Source organism: Phaenicophaeus curvirostris, chromosome 18 (assembly GCF_032191515.1).
Source record: "Phaenicophaeus curvirostris isolate KB17595 chromosome 18, BPBGC_Pcur_1.0, whole genome shotgun sequence".
NCBI lineage: Eukaryota > Metazoa > Chordata > Aves > Cuculiformes > Cuculidae > Phaenicophaeus > Phaenicophaeus curvirostris.
The window spans coordinates 188,371-204,151 of record NC_091409.1 but is presented as its reverse complement, the minus strand read 5'-3'; the positions used below and the strand labels follow the sequence as shown (position 1 = coordinate 204,151).

The 15,781-nt window shown below is 40.1% G+C and overlaps 2 protein-coding genes across 2 annotated transcripts in view; one reads left to right on the top strand and one right to left on the bottom strand.

The window, feature by feature from the left end:
- Positions 1-15,781, top strand: part of CCNDBP1 (cyclin D1 binding protein 1) — an 86,467-nt gene that overhangs the window by 36,185 nt on the left and 34,501 nt on the right. Inside the window, exon 12 of the mRNA XM_069872148.1 lies at positions 14,417-14,583. The gene's annotated coding sequence lies outside the window, so the exon portion shown is untranslated. The remainder of the gene's footprint in view (positions 1-14,416; positions 14,584-15,781) is intronic.
- LOC138728638 (protein-glutamine gamma-glutamyltransferase 6-like) lies at positions 848-14,727 on the bottom strand. Its single transcript, XM_069872144.1, has 15 exons — positions 14,510-14,727; positions 14,253-14,401; positions 13,176-13,289; positions 11,064-11,237; positions 10,617-10,856; positions 9,529-9,647; positions 8,637-8,765; positions 8,293-8,473; positions 7,930-8,065; positions 6,214-6,317; positions 5,884-6,126; positions 4,178-4,495; positions 3,061-3,224; positions 2,222-2,346; positions 848-1,177 (listed from the first exon to the last, which is right to left on the bottom strand). The coding sequence occupies exons 3-15, from the start codon at positions 13,180-13,182 to the stop codon at positions 1,027-1,029; spliced, it is 2,091 nt and encodes a 696-aa protein (XP_069728245.1). The 5' UTR covers positions 13,183-13,289; positions 14,253-14,401; positions 14,510-14,727; the 3' UTR covers positions 848-1,026.

The window sequence follows — 15,781 nt, the reverse complement described above, 5'->3', positions numbered from 1 at the left end:
ATGTTCAGGCTTGGTGGAGCTGTTTGTATGCCGTTACCACCTTGCGCCCTGCTCTGAAGCATGGCCTGGTACGGCTGACCCCTCTGTCAGTGTTGGTCACGGCAGCCCCTGGGGAGGCTGTGCTGTCTGCTGGAATGGGGAGTCCTCAAAGGCATGTGACAGTGGGTTTCAGTGGCAGCTGGCACCTGGCAGTGTTGGCAAAAGCGGCGTCTGTATGCAAGCAGTGTGGCAGAGGTGTGGAGCAGGGCCAGCCTGTGGATGTGTTATACTAGGGGCGGTTGGAGACAGGTGTGTTCCTCGTCTCTTAGTGACCTTGTGCTGCTGTACATCCATTTAATGCACTACTTTCCTTGTGCTTCCTGATCCGTGGGACTCTGTCATGTCACATCGAAACTAAGTTACTGCTTTGAATAGGTACATGTATTGTCTGTTCTGTGACAGGCCAACGCCTACAGAAATAGTGTTGTCATAGACCTCGAATGTTACTTTTCCAGCCTTCCTAGGCTTTTTTCCTTCACAGAGTTATAGGTATCTCATATCACAAGAAAAGAAATTAAATGAATGATGGAAGAAATGTGCTACTTTTTTCGGTAAGAAACTTGTTAAATGAAGGAAAGTACACTTCTCAATCTTGTGATTTCTCATAATATTTCTATGGAATGTGCAACTCATTACAAAAGGAATACATTTATATGAATAGTTTTTATTTATTGCTGACCATTAGAATGTGGTCACAAGGAGACTTAATTATCTGATAGAAAAGTCAAAATCAAACTTAACAGAATGAGATTTGATGAAACAGTGAAACTATTTCTACAAGGAAGGGTTTTCATTTTTCTAGGCAAGAGGACACACAAAAAAAGGAAAGACAATTAGTGACTAAATAATTAAGCACTATAAAAGCAGAAGGCTTGATTCTATTGCAGTGTGAGAGGTCACCAGTTTTTTGGAGAGTTTCTTGCCACCATCACTGTACCTATACAGGGGAGAATGTTTTGCAATGTTGAGGAGGTTGATTCCATCACATTACGCAGGTGCTACTGCAATGGTTACAAATCCTTTAACATGCGAAAACTTGTCACAAGAGAAGTCCACTTGCAGCTGTAAGGGCCCGGTCCTGCGAGGTGTGAATTCAAAATAAATTTTTGATCTCTCCTTTGGTGCCAGTCGTGCCAGACTAGAGAAAAAAAAAAATTAATTAAGCCAGGCTTTCATTGTCTTTTTTTGAGATTCCCCAGAAGCAGAACTGTGTGATAGCTGGGGCACCAACAGCTCCTTGAGAGCTGGCCATAGTTTTTGAGAATTACTCAGGGTTTGAGGCTTTGCGTAGACTAAGAAATTAGAAGAGATAGTACTATCTTCGTTCACTCTTGAATAGACTGATATAAATGAGAAGTGCTACATCTTGCCTCCATGGTAGGGCTGGGGTACCCGTTGAGTAGTCAACACAAATTCAAAGTAGGAAAACTCTGGTATCAAAGGTCAGAGTCTTTCCAGTGCTTGGTTGGTTCACATTCATTGTGGCAATAATTTGATTTTTCTCGTGGTCAGGGTGCTCTGTTTTGTGTCTCCTTTTGGCCTAAATTGGCTTAGTCTTCCACTGCGATAGTGTTTCCTGTATTTTTCTGAATTGCTATGTCCGAATATTTCCAGAGCCACAGCAAGTCAGGCTGTTACATAAGAAAACAAGCTTTAGGAAGTATGCACTACTCAGCACTGTGTTAATCCATAAAGCAGCGGAGTCCAGAGGAAAAGAAAAAAAGAACATTTTGCTCTTATGTGTTGAAAAGGCATGATTTTCTTCTACTTTAAAAGAGAACAGAGAAACTTGTTTGGACTGAAACAAGAAAAGCTAAGGCAGTGTCTTATTTACTTTAGCTCAGACGTATTTTTGTAGTATTATGGTACTGTATATAAAAAGAGAAACACAAAGATAAGCTGTAGAAGAAATGTCAGAGACAAAAGAATTAGACATGCCCATTTGCTTTCCCAGGAGGGAAGAATGTTAGTTTTCAGTTGTTAAAAGAACTTCCAGTGTGGAAAAAACAATACATGATTGAGAAATCATAGTATATCAATAAGTATTTGGTGGCATTTTCATTTTCATAAATAGAAAATACGCAAAGGACAGTTAAACCATGATTTTTTTTCCTTATTGAGAAACTAGATATGCTGTCAGTCACCTCAGAACCACTGAGTAAATGCTGCAGCTTTCACTTACTGTATCTTGACCTGCTGGTTCATCAGAGTCACTAGGAGTACACAGCGGTTCACGGGCTCGGGGAGAGGATTGGCATAGGAGATCTCTAGAGTAACTGCTTTGTTCACGACTACCCGCCGAGGAATCTAGATGACAAAGACACATTTCTGATCATTTACTGGTTTACACTTTTCTGGAGTCGGTTGAACTGCAAGCAAAGCATCTCTTGCATTTGAAGATGAGATAGATATTTGTAGGAGCAGGTAAATTAAACTGACAGTTGGCATGCCTTTTGTAACGCTTGAAGCTGGATTTGGATTAGCTTAATAGCTCTGGCAAGATGTGCGTCATATTTTGTGCACTATTTCAGTGAAATAGAACCCTGACAGATGCAACTCATTAAACCTGTCCAATCTTCAGGTTGTTGTGTTGGGGTGGTTTTTTTGGCCTGTCATTGATTATGATTAAAGTGTTTAAACAATATATAAACTGGCCCTAACAGATGAGAACTAAGAGTTTAAATCCATATTTTGGGAGTAGGCAAAGTTGTTTAAAGGCAACACAAGTACTTGCCAAGAATACGGTTGAAATGGAAACAATTTCTGTGAACATGAAGCAGTAGCTTGTGACCGGGAAAGAAAGAAGGTGACAGAGCTGTTCTGAGGAATGGGGCAGATTCAGGCAGATTCAAATTTGGTCTCTCACATGGTTACTTTCTCAGTGTACGCAGGCAGAATTGTAGAGCAGCAGCTGGAATTGTAGCCTAAATGAATGCATTTATCCCCACATTCTCATCTTAAGAAAGACTCTTCAGTTCTTTCTTTCTGCTTGTTCAGGACATCAGGGGCAGAGCTATTTACCTTAATGATAATGTTTGTGTCCTCTAAAATGATTGTCTTCTCCACCAGCAACTTCAGCCCCCGCATGTTCATGACTTCACACAAAGCAGTAACTTGGATCCTTTTGTCGGCAGTCAGGTATTTTCCATAATAAGAATAAGGGATCTTTAACCGGATATGTTTCTCTGGAATTCAGACATATATTTAGAAAGTGTTACATTCTCAAAAAATGCTGAAGGAAAGAGAGTTATTTTGAGGGGTTTTGGAATTACTGAAGAAAACAGAAGATAAGGCAGCTGGAGTCTTTATATTTCTTCTCTGTGAGACTGATTGCGTATTTCCCTTTTCTGGTGATCTTTTTCTGCTTGACCTCATTTGACCCTTACAGTTTTGAATGGAGAATTTTGGCCTGAAGCTGAGGGAATCTGCTCATCTGCATTTCACTGGATTGCTGCCCCTTCGTATTTCTTAGAATTAGAGCTATAGCCATTTCTGTCTGTTCCCTCCTTGTATCCTGTTTGTTTTACTGCAGTCACAAAGAAAGTTTGGGTCAAGTTTCACAGAGATCCTTTTCAGTGACCTGGTCATCTGCTTATTGTTGTAATCCTACAGCTTTTCTGCTGTGTATGGAAAAATGTTTATCTTCGCAGTCTCTAGGGATGAAAAGGCCTCTACAGTAATTTTAATAGCCTTGACTCTCCCAAAGTGAGACAGAGAGTTAACTTCTAACCTTTGGCCTAGTTAATGTCTATTCAAGTGTTGCCTTTTGAGTGCTGGAAGCATACATCAGACTTTTTGTATTTGTTAAAAAAGAGGAAAATACATTCCTATACATGTAATTATCACCACAAACCAATACATACACACACACGTATACCACGTTGCTTCTGAAGCTTTGTGTAAATATATCCTTCTGTTTAACATTTCATGATGCCTTCAATTCCTGCTGAAATAGTGAAAGTTTTCAGAGGGAATACCCAAATATTGTAAGGTGTAGTCATAAACAATGCTATTAAGAGATGGAACAAGCAGATGCACAAGGCTGACATAGATATGATAGTGTTGTTTCTTTTTCCTAGTTGCCTTCGTGTGGCTAAGAAGAGGGCTCTATTGGCTCCTTAGGGACATTAAAAGTTACCTTGTTTGGATCCAAGATCCACAGAGGTGGTTGCCTTCAGGATCTCTGCCACTGCTCTCCTTGTGTACAGGATGGTTGACGCACTCATGTCCACCTTCACGGTCTTGTGGTCAGAAGATAAGTTGTTGAGAACTAAGAGTAGTGTTATGTCTTTCCCAAACACTGGAGGTTCAGTCAGCTTGAATTTCCCAGAGATCCCAGGGTTTCTGATTGTCTCCAAAGATCTTTCACCTGGAGATTCTGTGCGTCCTCCTGTGATGCTTGATCCGAATATCTTGGCCAAGGCCTTTTTATAAACTTCTCTTTCCTCAGAAGAACCTGATTGAAAGAGAGAACCAAGTAAAATTCATATTTCTGTTGCCACTGTACCTTCTCTGTGTAATCATTTCAGAATGATACACAATGTCGGCTCTGCATTGCTCAGAAACATGCAATACCTAAAAGTTCTTCATATTTTTGTTAGGCCTCTGCTCGGGATTTTTACAGGGAAGTAATAAACATGTTGTAATAAGGTGAATAAGTCACTATGATGAAATATGACATGCTTGTATTTGTTCAGAATGCAAGCCTTCTTTTTCTTTGGTCAGAACATGCAGTAGTGACAAGCATTATTTTGCTAATCTGATAATAACCAGCCCCTGTATTACGTGTACTTGCACCAAAATCTTGAGGAGTGAAGTATTGCAATGTGGCCACTGATTCGAAATGAATGAAACCTTGAAAAAGTGAAATACGTCTCACTTAATTTTTTTTAAGACTATGAGCCATGAAGGTTAAGCAAACTGTTGTATGAAATCTGTAACCCTAAATTAAAGAAAAAAAAGATGGAAAGACATAAATACTGAGTTTTTGAGGGAAGATAAAAATATTCTTGCAAACATATGGCTGTGCAGTTCTCAACCTTTGCTGCTTTGCTTTCCTACATCCCGGTGAAGGCCACCTAGTCCCTTTACTGTTTCCCAATAGTTTTGTTTCCAGTATCCAATAATGTGGAAACTGAATGGCTGAGTAGCTGATGGCTGGGTGTCAGAGCAGAAGCACAGGGAAGCGTAACTCAGTGAATATATACAGTCAGAAAGTGAGACTGAGTCATTTGTTCCTTCCTCTTCGGAGCAAGATGTAATGGGGCCCTCAAAAGGAAAGATGAGGAGCTAGAATGGACGCAGAAAGTCTTTATTGGCTGAGACAAACTGAGCATGAAGTCATAAGGGAGATGGATAACTAGTGTTAGAGGGATGGAGTTTAAGGTTTTGGATTAATGGTTTGATTCTTGCCACACACCCTCTGCTAGAATTGCAGGAAAACCAGTACTTATTCATCTGTAACTTCCCATACTACAGACCTGTGTGTAGTTTGTGATATGTGATGGACTCAGTTTTAAGACTTTTTGTTATGACAGCTAGAGGCTTTGTCTGCCTTGGGTAGTAAAACATATTTTATAGCCCTGTTTTGTGTATGTATTATATTTTATACCTCTGTGGAAGGGACTAAAGTGTAATTTGTGTTGTATCTCAGTAAGGAAACTACTAAATATGCAAAACCAAATGAGATACCCATTGTATTAAGAAAGTAGTGTGATAACAATGGGAGAATTATTTTCTGAAGGAGGGATATGCTCAAACAAACCAGGTTACCCATCCTAGCACCAAGAATTCAGTAGGAGATAATTATGATAACAAGGAGATAATTAGTGATCATTCCTTTACCTTCTGGATATTTGTAATTATAGGTGATATCCACACGGGAATTGCTGCCCACAGCTTTGGTGCTGATAAACCTGCCAATTATTTCAGTATCACAATAAACTCTTTTCTTAGTTCCATCATTGTATACAATCCATCTGTTGCAGTCGGCGTTCACCTCTGTATACACAAATAAGGTGTCATAATCCAAGTCTACATCACCTTGCTTGATGGCTGTGACAGATGCAGGGCCACACTGAAATAATCCTAAAACACAGGGAGAAGGGGGACGTCAAACTTTATTAATCATGCTCAGTTTGCAGAAGGAATGTTAAGCGATGCTTATTCCATTACCTTTGCTTTGTTCTTGTGGAGTTGCATCTAAAACCTGCCATCCATTGTATGATGTTCCCAGGTCTGGGCGAATGAACCAACTTTCATTCCAGACATGATAATCCCTGGAGACAAAGAACAGTGTCTAGAAAGCATAGTCGTATAGAGCATACAAACTTCCAATTTGAAAGGAGTAGGGAAATTTGCTTTTTAAAAGTTCTCTGAGATGTGGCTCAAGTTACTGGCACCACTAGTTACAGCAAATTACTACCTCTTTCAAAGTATAGATTTACTGCCTGCTTTTGAGGTGTAGACTTCAGGGCAGGGAGGGTGAGAATGTAGATGTCAGCGGCTTGCTTTGGGAGTGATATGATCTAAAAGTGACAAGTTTAAACCTCAGGTTTAGGCAACGCTTGGTGATTGTATTCAATAACCCTCAAATATGGGAAATGCTTTGTTTAAATATAAACTTAATATAGCTATACCGAGTCAGATGAAATGTTCATGAAGTCCAATACTGGATCTGTAGTAGTATGCACCAGCAGATGTTTAGAAAAGAGATAAGAGCGACACATGAATAGAATGACCCTTCCCTTGATATGCTGTACGATTTCCCACAATCAGAAAATTGGGGGCTTCCTAAACTAGGTGTTACATTGAGACCACTGGGTTTAATGGTAGTTAGTCATCTTGTTCTCTATGAATCTTTTTTTGGCCTGCTCAAAAATTCTTTATAGCTTTGTTTCCAACAATGTCCAGTGGTAATGAGTTCCACAGACTCCAAAAGGAAAGGATAGCACGAAAGGTTTGGGAACATGTATGTAGGTCACAGGAGGACCTAGAAAAAAGGATTTGTTGGGTGAATTTTGTTCAGAGGCTAATACTTTTAAGGAAATTAAGAGATGAAAGACTTTCCATATCCTTCATCCACATATACTCAGTGAAAGGAAGCAGACTAAGTAAAGATGATACTTTGGCGAAGCCTAGTGTGCACAAAGACTGAGCTTCATGATACATATCCTCGGACCCAGTTAGTTCACTTTCTGAAAAGTGGAGTGGTTGCAGACTAAGTATTTTAATTAAGTCTGGAGGGCAATTAAGGTATAAAATGGTATTATTTAAAGGATATAATTTTTCTTTGGCTACTTAAATTTTGGAGCTCTATTGATGATCATGGATCACTTGCAGTTTACAACGCTGGACTACAATGTCCAATAACCAGGTCTACATGGTGTTAGGATTGTTCTCTCTTTTTTGGCTCATGCAAAGGGAAGGTCTAGCTAAAGGAGTGCTGGAAAACTTGTGGAGGCTCCCATCTACCTGAGGAGAATGGCAGACCAAGCTGAGAAACATAGGCTTTGGATGTGTGATGAGAGAAAATTATAGCAGCAGCAAACCAGCTAGGAGCATGGAAGGTACACAGCTGCATTGTCAGGAACAGACTGGTTAGGTGTCAGTAATTAAAAGAGCCTTGGGAACTGGTACATTGTCAATTGAAACACAATTTTTAAAGAAAGTTGTGACTTGAGGTCAGGGACTGCAAAAAATTGGCTGTTTGTTTGTTTGTTTGAAGTAACTGTTACCCCAATTTTCTTTTGAAATGAATGTCTAGTGTATTAATTTAGATATTTCTGTTAAATTTTGTCCACTCTGTTACTTTTACACTACTAGGGTTCATGTTTAGGTCTCATAAATCCTCTCTCTAATTGTTGAGGAGATGCAAAAAGTTATATTTACCATGTGGAATCCTTGCTGATATTAAGACACTTCCCAGAACTGTCATAGTACTTATCAATACTCAGGTTTCTATCCACATCGTGAGCAGAGTTAAAATTTGAAACCAAACGAGTTGGAATCCCCAAGCACCTCAGAACTGAAATATATTTAAAAAAAAACAAACAAAATCAGAAAACACGCAGGGCTTTAGTTCTATGATTACAAATATCTAAGAAAATTATATCTAAATATTTTGTGATACTTCAGCATTTGCAGTTTTCAGAGGACTGTTCCTCTTGTAGAATTAATTGCTTTGTAGCTTTGATGAAACCAGAGGTCACAAATGTCTCCACTTAACCACAGTTCTCTATTCTTAAAGCTTACCTGTACACATCACGCCTGCAAAAACCCAACACTGGCCGTACTGAACAGGCTTGTAATTGTCCTGACGCCATTTATGGAGGATTACCACACTGCCATCCCATCTGGATGGATTCTCATGCGAATAGAAACTTCCCTGCCACTTTCCCAGGAGAACTCCATTATCATTATCATTTCCGTTGATCTAAAAGTAGGCCAATGGACAGAATGCAGAAAATCAATTGTCTGCGATGCACCGTATCTCTTTAGATGTATTGCTTAAGGGGCAGGTGGCTGAGTCTCAGTGGTGTAACTGATGCTTTCTGCTTAAGCATGTGGAATTCAGATGGAAGTTGTCCATTTCTTACCATAGAACTGATTACTCGGCCCACATATTTAGGATCACCTCTTCGGGATACATCAATGGCTGGGTCCTGACGGTAGTAGAGGCTCAGATCAAGCATGGTGAGACAGATGTTTAGAATGGGATCTTGAAACTATGATTAGATAAGATAAATTTTTAAGAAAAGAAATAGTTTCACAAACAGAATTAGAGGAGATTCTACTGCAGTTCCTCCTTTCTAAGATGCTTCTGCGCAAAGGAGATAGGGACAATGAGGCACAAAGACAGTAGTGTGCAGTTCACACTGACATATTGGCTAAAGACACGACTGACTAAATAAAGCAAGTCTGTCAGGATGCCTTTTGCTATCAGAAGAGATGGCTGCAGTAAAATAAAACTGCCAAGCTTATTGTGACTGCAGTTATTAGATTCTCTTGAGTTATATCCCAGGAAATGTTCAAGGCCAGGTTGAATGGGGCTCTGAGCAATGTGATCTAGGTGAAGATGTCTCTGCTCTTTGCAAGGAGGTTGGACTTAGGTGATCCTTCCACCCAAACCATTCAGTGATTCTGTTGATGTCGATTCTGGCTCATTGTAAACGCATTACGAAAGCTGTATGTGTGTGTTGGTGCCACACAAGAACATTGTCACTTCTACTGTGGATGCTTTGGTCACAGATGGGTCCACATTGGTGCCATAAGCTTCAGGCACCTGTAGAAGTCAGTCCTAGCTGCAGTGCTGTGCTAAGCCAGCCCTCACACCAAAGTCCTGTTAGACACACAGTCAGCAAACTGCAAGTAAGGCAGGCCAGGTCTATTCAGTTTTCATGTAAGTAGGTACAGCTGCCAGACGGGCAGATCATTATAAGAGAAAATTCTACAGGGAGTAAGAGCTCAAATGAATTCCTTATGGCTCACCTGTCCGTAGTACCATCCTCTTGCTTCAATGTACTTTGCATTGCCCACAAAGATTATTCCGTTTTCATTTAGAACATATTCTTGTCTCTCATTTTCATTAGCCATGTAGACATCATCACCTGAAAATCAGTTGGACACGTTTTTACACTCAGAACATCAGCAGCCTTTCAAAGACATTTCCATCTTGATTTAGCAAGGGGAAAACTACTGTTGGGAAAATGCATTATTATAGTTCTGCAAAATCATTAATTTTAAACTGGGGTGGTGCAGCACAGTTTTTCTTAGTTTTCATCTGAGAGCACTTTATGTGGTCTTGTGAGTACCACACATTCCAGTTCAGGAGCTGTCAAATATTTCAGTCCCTGCAATGTGGTGTAACTTCTAATTGATGGAAATCACAGGTGTTCTTTCAGAAGGTTCCAGAAAGGTTTTTCCATTAGGACTGTCTGTGTAGAGACAGTAGGAATTTCATGAACGTACTTCTATAATTATTTCTGTTTTCCAAGACATGCTGAGCTATAATAATTAGCAGCTTTTTTCATTTTGGCTCTCGTTTTATTTCTTAGTGTCCCTTGAGTAACATATGGTCACAAAAGAAAACACCGGATGATTGTGATTACTCTTCTTTCATAATCTGTTTAGTCACTTGGTGGCAAAGAACTCCCTTAACTGTACAGTGGTGTATTTTAAGGCTTATCTGGGTTTCTAGATTATCAAATCCTGAGTTTGGGAAATTGCATATCTTCCGCAAAATGTTGAAGCTGCAGAAATAAAAAATGGACCAGCAAACGATGTCCGTTTTCAATTCATGATGAAAAACATTGAAAACGCCAAACTTCCTTGCACAAGCCCTCTGTCAGTTTTTATAAAGTTAGTTGAGCTATTGTCTTTGCAATTAGCGTCTACAAGAGGAATCTTGCTTTGATTTAGGTGCAAGTTAAGGACCTAACTGTATGCTTACTTCAAGTTCTGAGAAGTATGCGCACTTGGTGACCCGAAAGAGAGACAGCTTGAGGGAGCAAGCTTACTGTGAAGATGTGAAAGCTGATAGGTCTGTTACATTCAAGGGCAAAGACATTGGTACCTACCTGGGCACCAGGGATTGAAGAGCAACACAAACTGCCCCAGGAATCTGGAGAAGATCTTGTTCCCTGAGGTTACCTGAAGGATGAGATTGTATCGTCCAATGACAGCATTGGCTGGGCTGGATATTGTAAAGTTTGTGTAGCCAGACTCGGTGGGTTCTTCAGCAGCGCTCCAGCCGCTTGTGCCCACCCCGGAGACATTAAATACAGCCCTTGTATGATGAGATTCTGAGGGGGATGGTCCTGCCAGAAAGAAGGGCTAATTGGTTTCCACTCTAGAGTGTGAAACTCTACAATAAAACCCCACAATTGAAACAAGCACATTATAGGGGAAGAAAGCATTAAAAATACATGAATAAAAATCACATCTTTATATAGAATAAAGGGAGAACTACAAGGGGTAAAGGTTATAGTTCTATGAGAATGTGGATTCAGCTAAGGAAGCGTTACCTATTTCAGTGACAAATCCCAGGCTCTCCCCAGTTTGCTTTGGTCTGTTGAAATACAGGGTAATTGTGAAGGCTTGTCCTCGCCTCACAGTCAACTCAGTGTTGGCATATCTGTCAGTATGGTGTGCGCTTGCATTTACTGACGGCTGCCAGCTGATATGGGTGGGTGTCAAGTCTGTAAAACAGAAGAAAATACATGAAGAAGCAGCTAGGATGGGAAGAAATCATTTGCTGGTAAGCAGCATGATCAGGTTGCTAAGAGCAATTATCTTTTACCGGAGGAAGGACACCTAAAAAGCAAACACTGCATTAAATTCATTAAGTCAAATGGAAGTTTTTGCTTGGATTTTTTTTTTACAGAGCTGTCACACACTGAGGATGAACATACATCCTCCGCAGTGCTGGGTGCTGTTTTATCACTGGACTTTGAAAAAATTTTAAAAAGGCAAATCAGTGTCATTTCAGCAGCAAATGAAGTAACCTGTAGCCCCTCTGCATCTTTACACATATGTTTTGGGGTTTTTTTAGAATCGCAGAAATGGCTATTAGGCCATCTTACTTTTCCTGCTTACATCCTGATGCCATTTGGCCTAGAGCAGGGAAAGATGCATAGTGAGAGGTCATCTGTCGTATGTGAATGAATAAGAGGTGTTTCAGGACATAAACTGGAGCTTTTGACAAAGAAATCAGCCTGACTGAATTTAGCTCTGTCTAAAGTCACAACAGGACCAGTTGGATTCCTGTTCTAGTGGGAACTACTTTAATGTCCTAGAGGAATTCTGATGACTTACTGTGTGCATGCAGTTCTCTGCTGTCAAGTGTCCTCCTGCACACATACTGTTATTATGGGCTGTGGTTTAAAACCCATAAAGTGGCTCTTGCCACCTGAAATGCTGAACTACCTTTCTGGCAAGTGATCTTCCTTCTACAGTTCATGTGTTATTGCCACGCTCATGCTTGAGCAGTTACACTGTCTTCAGGAACTCTTGAGAGGCACCGACATCTGTGTTTATATCTGCCCTGTGAGACTCAGCAGCGTCCTGGAGCATTGCATGGCAAGCTTTGACAAATGCGTAGGGCCTGTACCTTGGTGAAAATGCTTCCAAATCAGTTTTATTAACGCCAGCATCCTAAGTGCAATGAGGTTATGGAGGGGATGTGGGACAGCATAGGGAAACATGATAGGGAATTCAAAACAAAAATAACAAGAAGAAAAGACTGGGAATGAAAGGGTGGATTAAGCCCTAATGGCACCATGCACTATTATGGTAGGGAACTTCAAACCAGCTTCCAAGTCTGTCTCATACCATATAGCATAGTAACGAAATACTAAGTCAGATGTGAAACAATATAGCTGCCTATTAAACTACAATTTACATAAAATTTTGAAGGAAAAAGCAAAATCTAACTTGTGCAAAAGTGCCCATAATTAAATTCAAAGAAGAATATATATTTCTTATTTATTGTCCCAGGCCACAAAGAAGTAATGTGAGTAAGTACTGGTGGGCTGAACAAAGGCATCTTTAGCGTGACTGTATGGGACAACAGTGAACTGCGGTAGGCTGCTGCTTTCCCTGCAGTGCTGCATTTAAAAAAGTGATTTGAAAATGTTTGTTTCATAATTAAACGAGAGAAAACCTGGCTTTGCAGTTGCCCAGTTCAATAATCATCCTCATTTCAAACTTCAAAAAGCTGAGATGTCTTTACTGTTTTCCTTTGGTAGGGTTGTAGTACATCTTTGAATTTCCAACTACAGGCTCTGTGCTCACAGCTCCATTGGAGTGGTTACACTAGTTTTGTTTAAATGTGTTTCATGTCTGAAATGGCATTTAAAACCTAAAGGGTTTAGATGGAGTTCTGCACAGTGCCTTTTGAAGTAATGGGAATTTCTTTTGTTCCCTTCCTTTCTCTCCCAAATACCGTTTTCTTAGCTCAAAAAAGTCTTAATAATAACAACAATAAAACTGTGAAAATTTAATGCAGGAACAAATTGCAATCTAAAATTTTCTTCAGATAAGAAATCTTGAGTGGGTACCTACAGGGCATATATCTTAAGGAAATAGTCCTGAATAAACCATCCACTGGAGGGGAGCAACTGACATGCGGAACTCACCTGCCATGCCCTCAGCTTATGAGAATTTCATACACCTTCTGCTTTGTTCTTCAAGGGTGTCCAAGTCACATTAATTGCAAAAAGAAAAAAACAGCTGTCTTCTCGTGCTGTCAGCTGAAATTTGAGAGAAGAGAGAGGTACTTAGCAGTTGTTATTAATACCTGTAGACTCGTCAAACAAATTTACTAGTTCCTATAATACATGTATGCCTAATGCCAATGTTCCTGCTCAATGTGGGTGTAATTATGGGAGGAGATACCAAAAGTATTTACTCAGAGGAAATGCATTCTCTTGAATCCCAAGACAAGAAGAGCTTCCTACAAGGGTAATAGGTGTGCCATGAGTAAATTATCATTAAGGATGAGGAAATGGGGAATGCAGTGGGATGTAAAAAACATACTAAGGAAGAAGGAGCATTTCCTGATCACTAAACTTCCAGAGTGGTTAATGCCACTTCTGGTTTTGTTTAACAGCTGTGAGTTGGTTTTAGAGGGTTTTTTTGGAGTCTCAATTTGTCCCCAGTGCCCCCTGATTTATGTGAAATTATAAACTGCCACCAGAAACAATGTCTGTATACCTGTTAGGTTAGCCAGCTCCATACTGCTGTTTCAACAAAAGTTTTATTTAAAAAAAAACAAACCTAAACTATTAACCAAACCCAAACTATCAGTGCAAACTGTAATTCTATCTGTCCTTATAATTGTTATTTTTATACCTTCACTTAAAAGCGTACAGGTAGTAAAGCAACATTGTTCTCAGGAGAAATATTTGTCTGCTTAAGATTCTGCAGCTCCACTGATTGTGTTTTAGCACTCAGTAAAGACTTAAAAAATAAATTAGTCTGAAAATAAAGAAAATAAAACTGGAAAAGAAGCAGATATGAAGCGCCAACAGCTGTTTCTAGGGTTGATTTTACCAAAAAAATTGGCTTCTTTCTTTATGAGAAACCTTGGTTTGACACCATGAAGAGTAAAAGAGGACTTACATGACATTGATGCTAGCCTTGTACTGAAAGGAAAACACTAAACCTTTTCACACTTGACAGCAGTATATCAGGTATGGTGTATCGCCACTTACGTTATAATTCAGAGGTCTTTCCTTCTCTTGGAAGTTTCCAGGCTGTTCAGGCTGTCAAAAATTGTTCCAGGAATCAACTCAAGTGGATTTGATTGCTGTTCACAGAACTACTTCAGTTGGTCTTTTTCTCTTTTCCTTAATGCATATTCCTTGGAAACCATAAGAGCCACAAGCGTCTGATGTTACCTGATCTTCATGCACAGCCCTAGTGACAAACCGCATCGACCAGTTTTTAAGTTTGGGTGTTCAGTACTTACGGTGATTGCTTCAGACGTTGCGCATTGCTCCCTCAGAAGTATGACTGTTTCCTTTCTTCTTCCTTGCTACTCACGTAAGTAATTAAATCTCAGAACACTTTTTCTGTCTTGGATGCAACCACCTCCTTTAACCCTATGGCACGCCCACAGCGGTGTTCACCAAGCCACCAGAACGTCTGTCAGACTGGCCTACATCCCAAACTGCTGGTCTGCACCTTCACCACAGCAAAGCATCAGCAGCTGCTTTTGTAATCCCTTTGGAATGCAGCGGTCATGGTTCCTAAGTGACTAATGACTTAACCTTGTCACAGGTGTTTTTCCAAACTCAATTCTTCCTACCCGTCATTCAAAGTATTTTGTTCCTCCTTTTCCCTTGTTTCAGAGTCACAAAATTGCAGTGTGGTTTTGTAACTTTACTCTTTGATTTCATTCATCTCCTTAATAATCTTGTTTAATGTTCAGGCATTGCACTATTCTATCCTCAGGGCAACCATGTTGTGCCTTATCATAGAGTCATAGAATCATAGAATAGTTTGGGTTGGAAGGGACCTTAAAGATCATCAAGTTCCAACCCCCCTGCCATGGGCAGGGATACGTCCCACTAGATCAGGCTGCCCAAGGCCCCATCCAACCTGGCCTTGAACACCTCCAGGAATAGGGCATCCACAACTTCCCTGCGCAACCTGAGCCAGTGCCTCACCGCTCTCATCGTGAAGAAATTCTTCCTGTCACTGGAGGCCTTTGTAAACAGTCCTTCACCAGCCTTAAACTTGTATTGATGGTACTTTTTTACTAGAAAGAGAAGACCAGTATAACTTCCACAAAAATGTTGCAAGATCCCTTCTGTGAGTCTCTATCCAAGTACACAAACATTTAATAAGACACATTAACTCTATGTGCGTGTGGAGCGTTGCAGGGGAAGGGTGTTGCCTTCCTTTTAATTCCCTCTTAATTTACAAGCTTCTCTTATTTCTGCTAGTGCCATTCACTTCAGCATAGTCTGGTTGTTTTCATGCGTACATGAGACGTAAAAAGAAGTCATTAATGTATATCTACATTCTAAATCCAAGGCTATGCTTGAGCTTCCCATTTACTTCATCTCCATTGATCATTTTCAGTCAGCGATTGACTTACTATTGTACGATTAATGTCCGTAAACCAAGTCACTCGCTGGACTACACCTTGTTCACTTGTTCCTGGAGCCCAGCATTTAGCCTGGACCTGTCCTCCCATGAAGGGTTTAAGTTTTGTTAAACTTGAACTCTGAAGGAT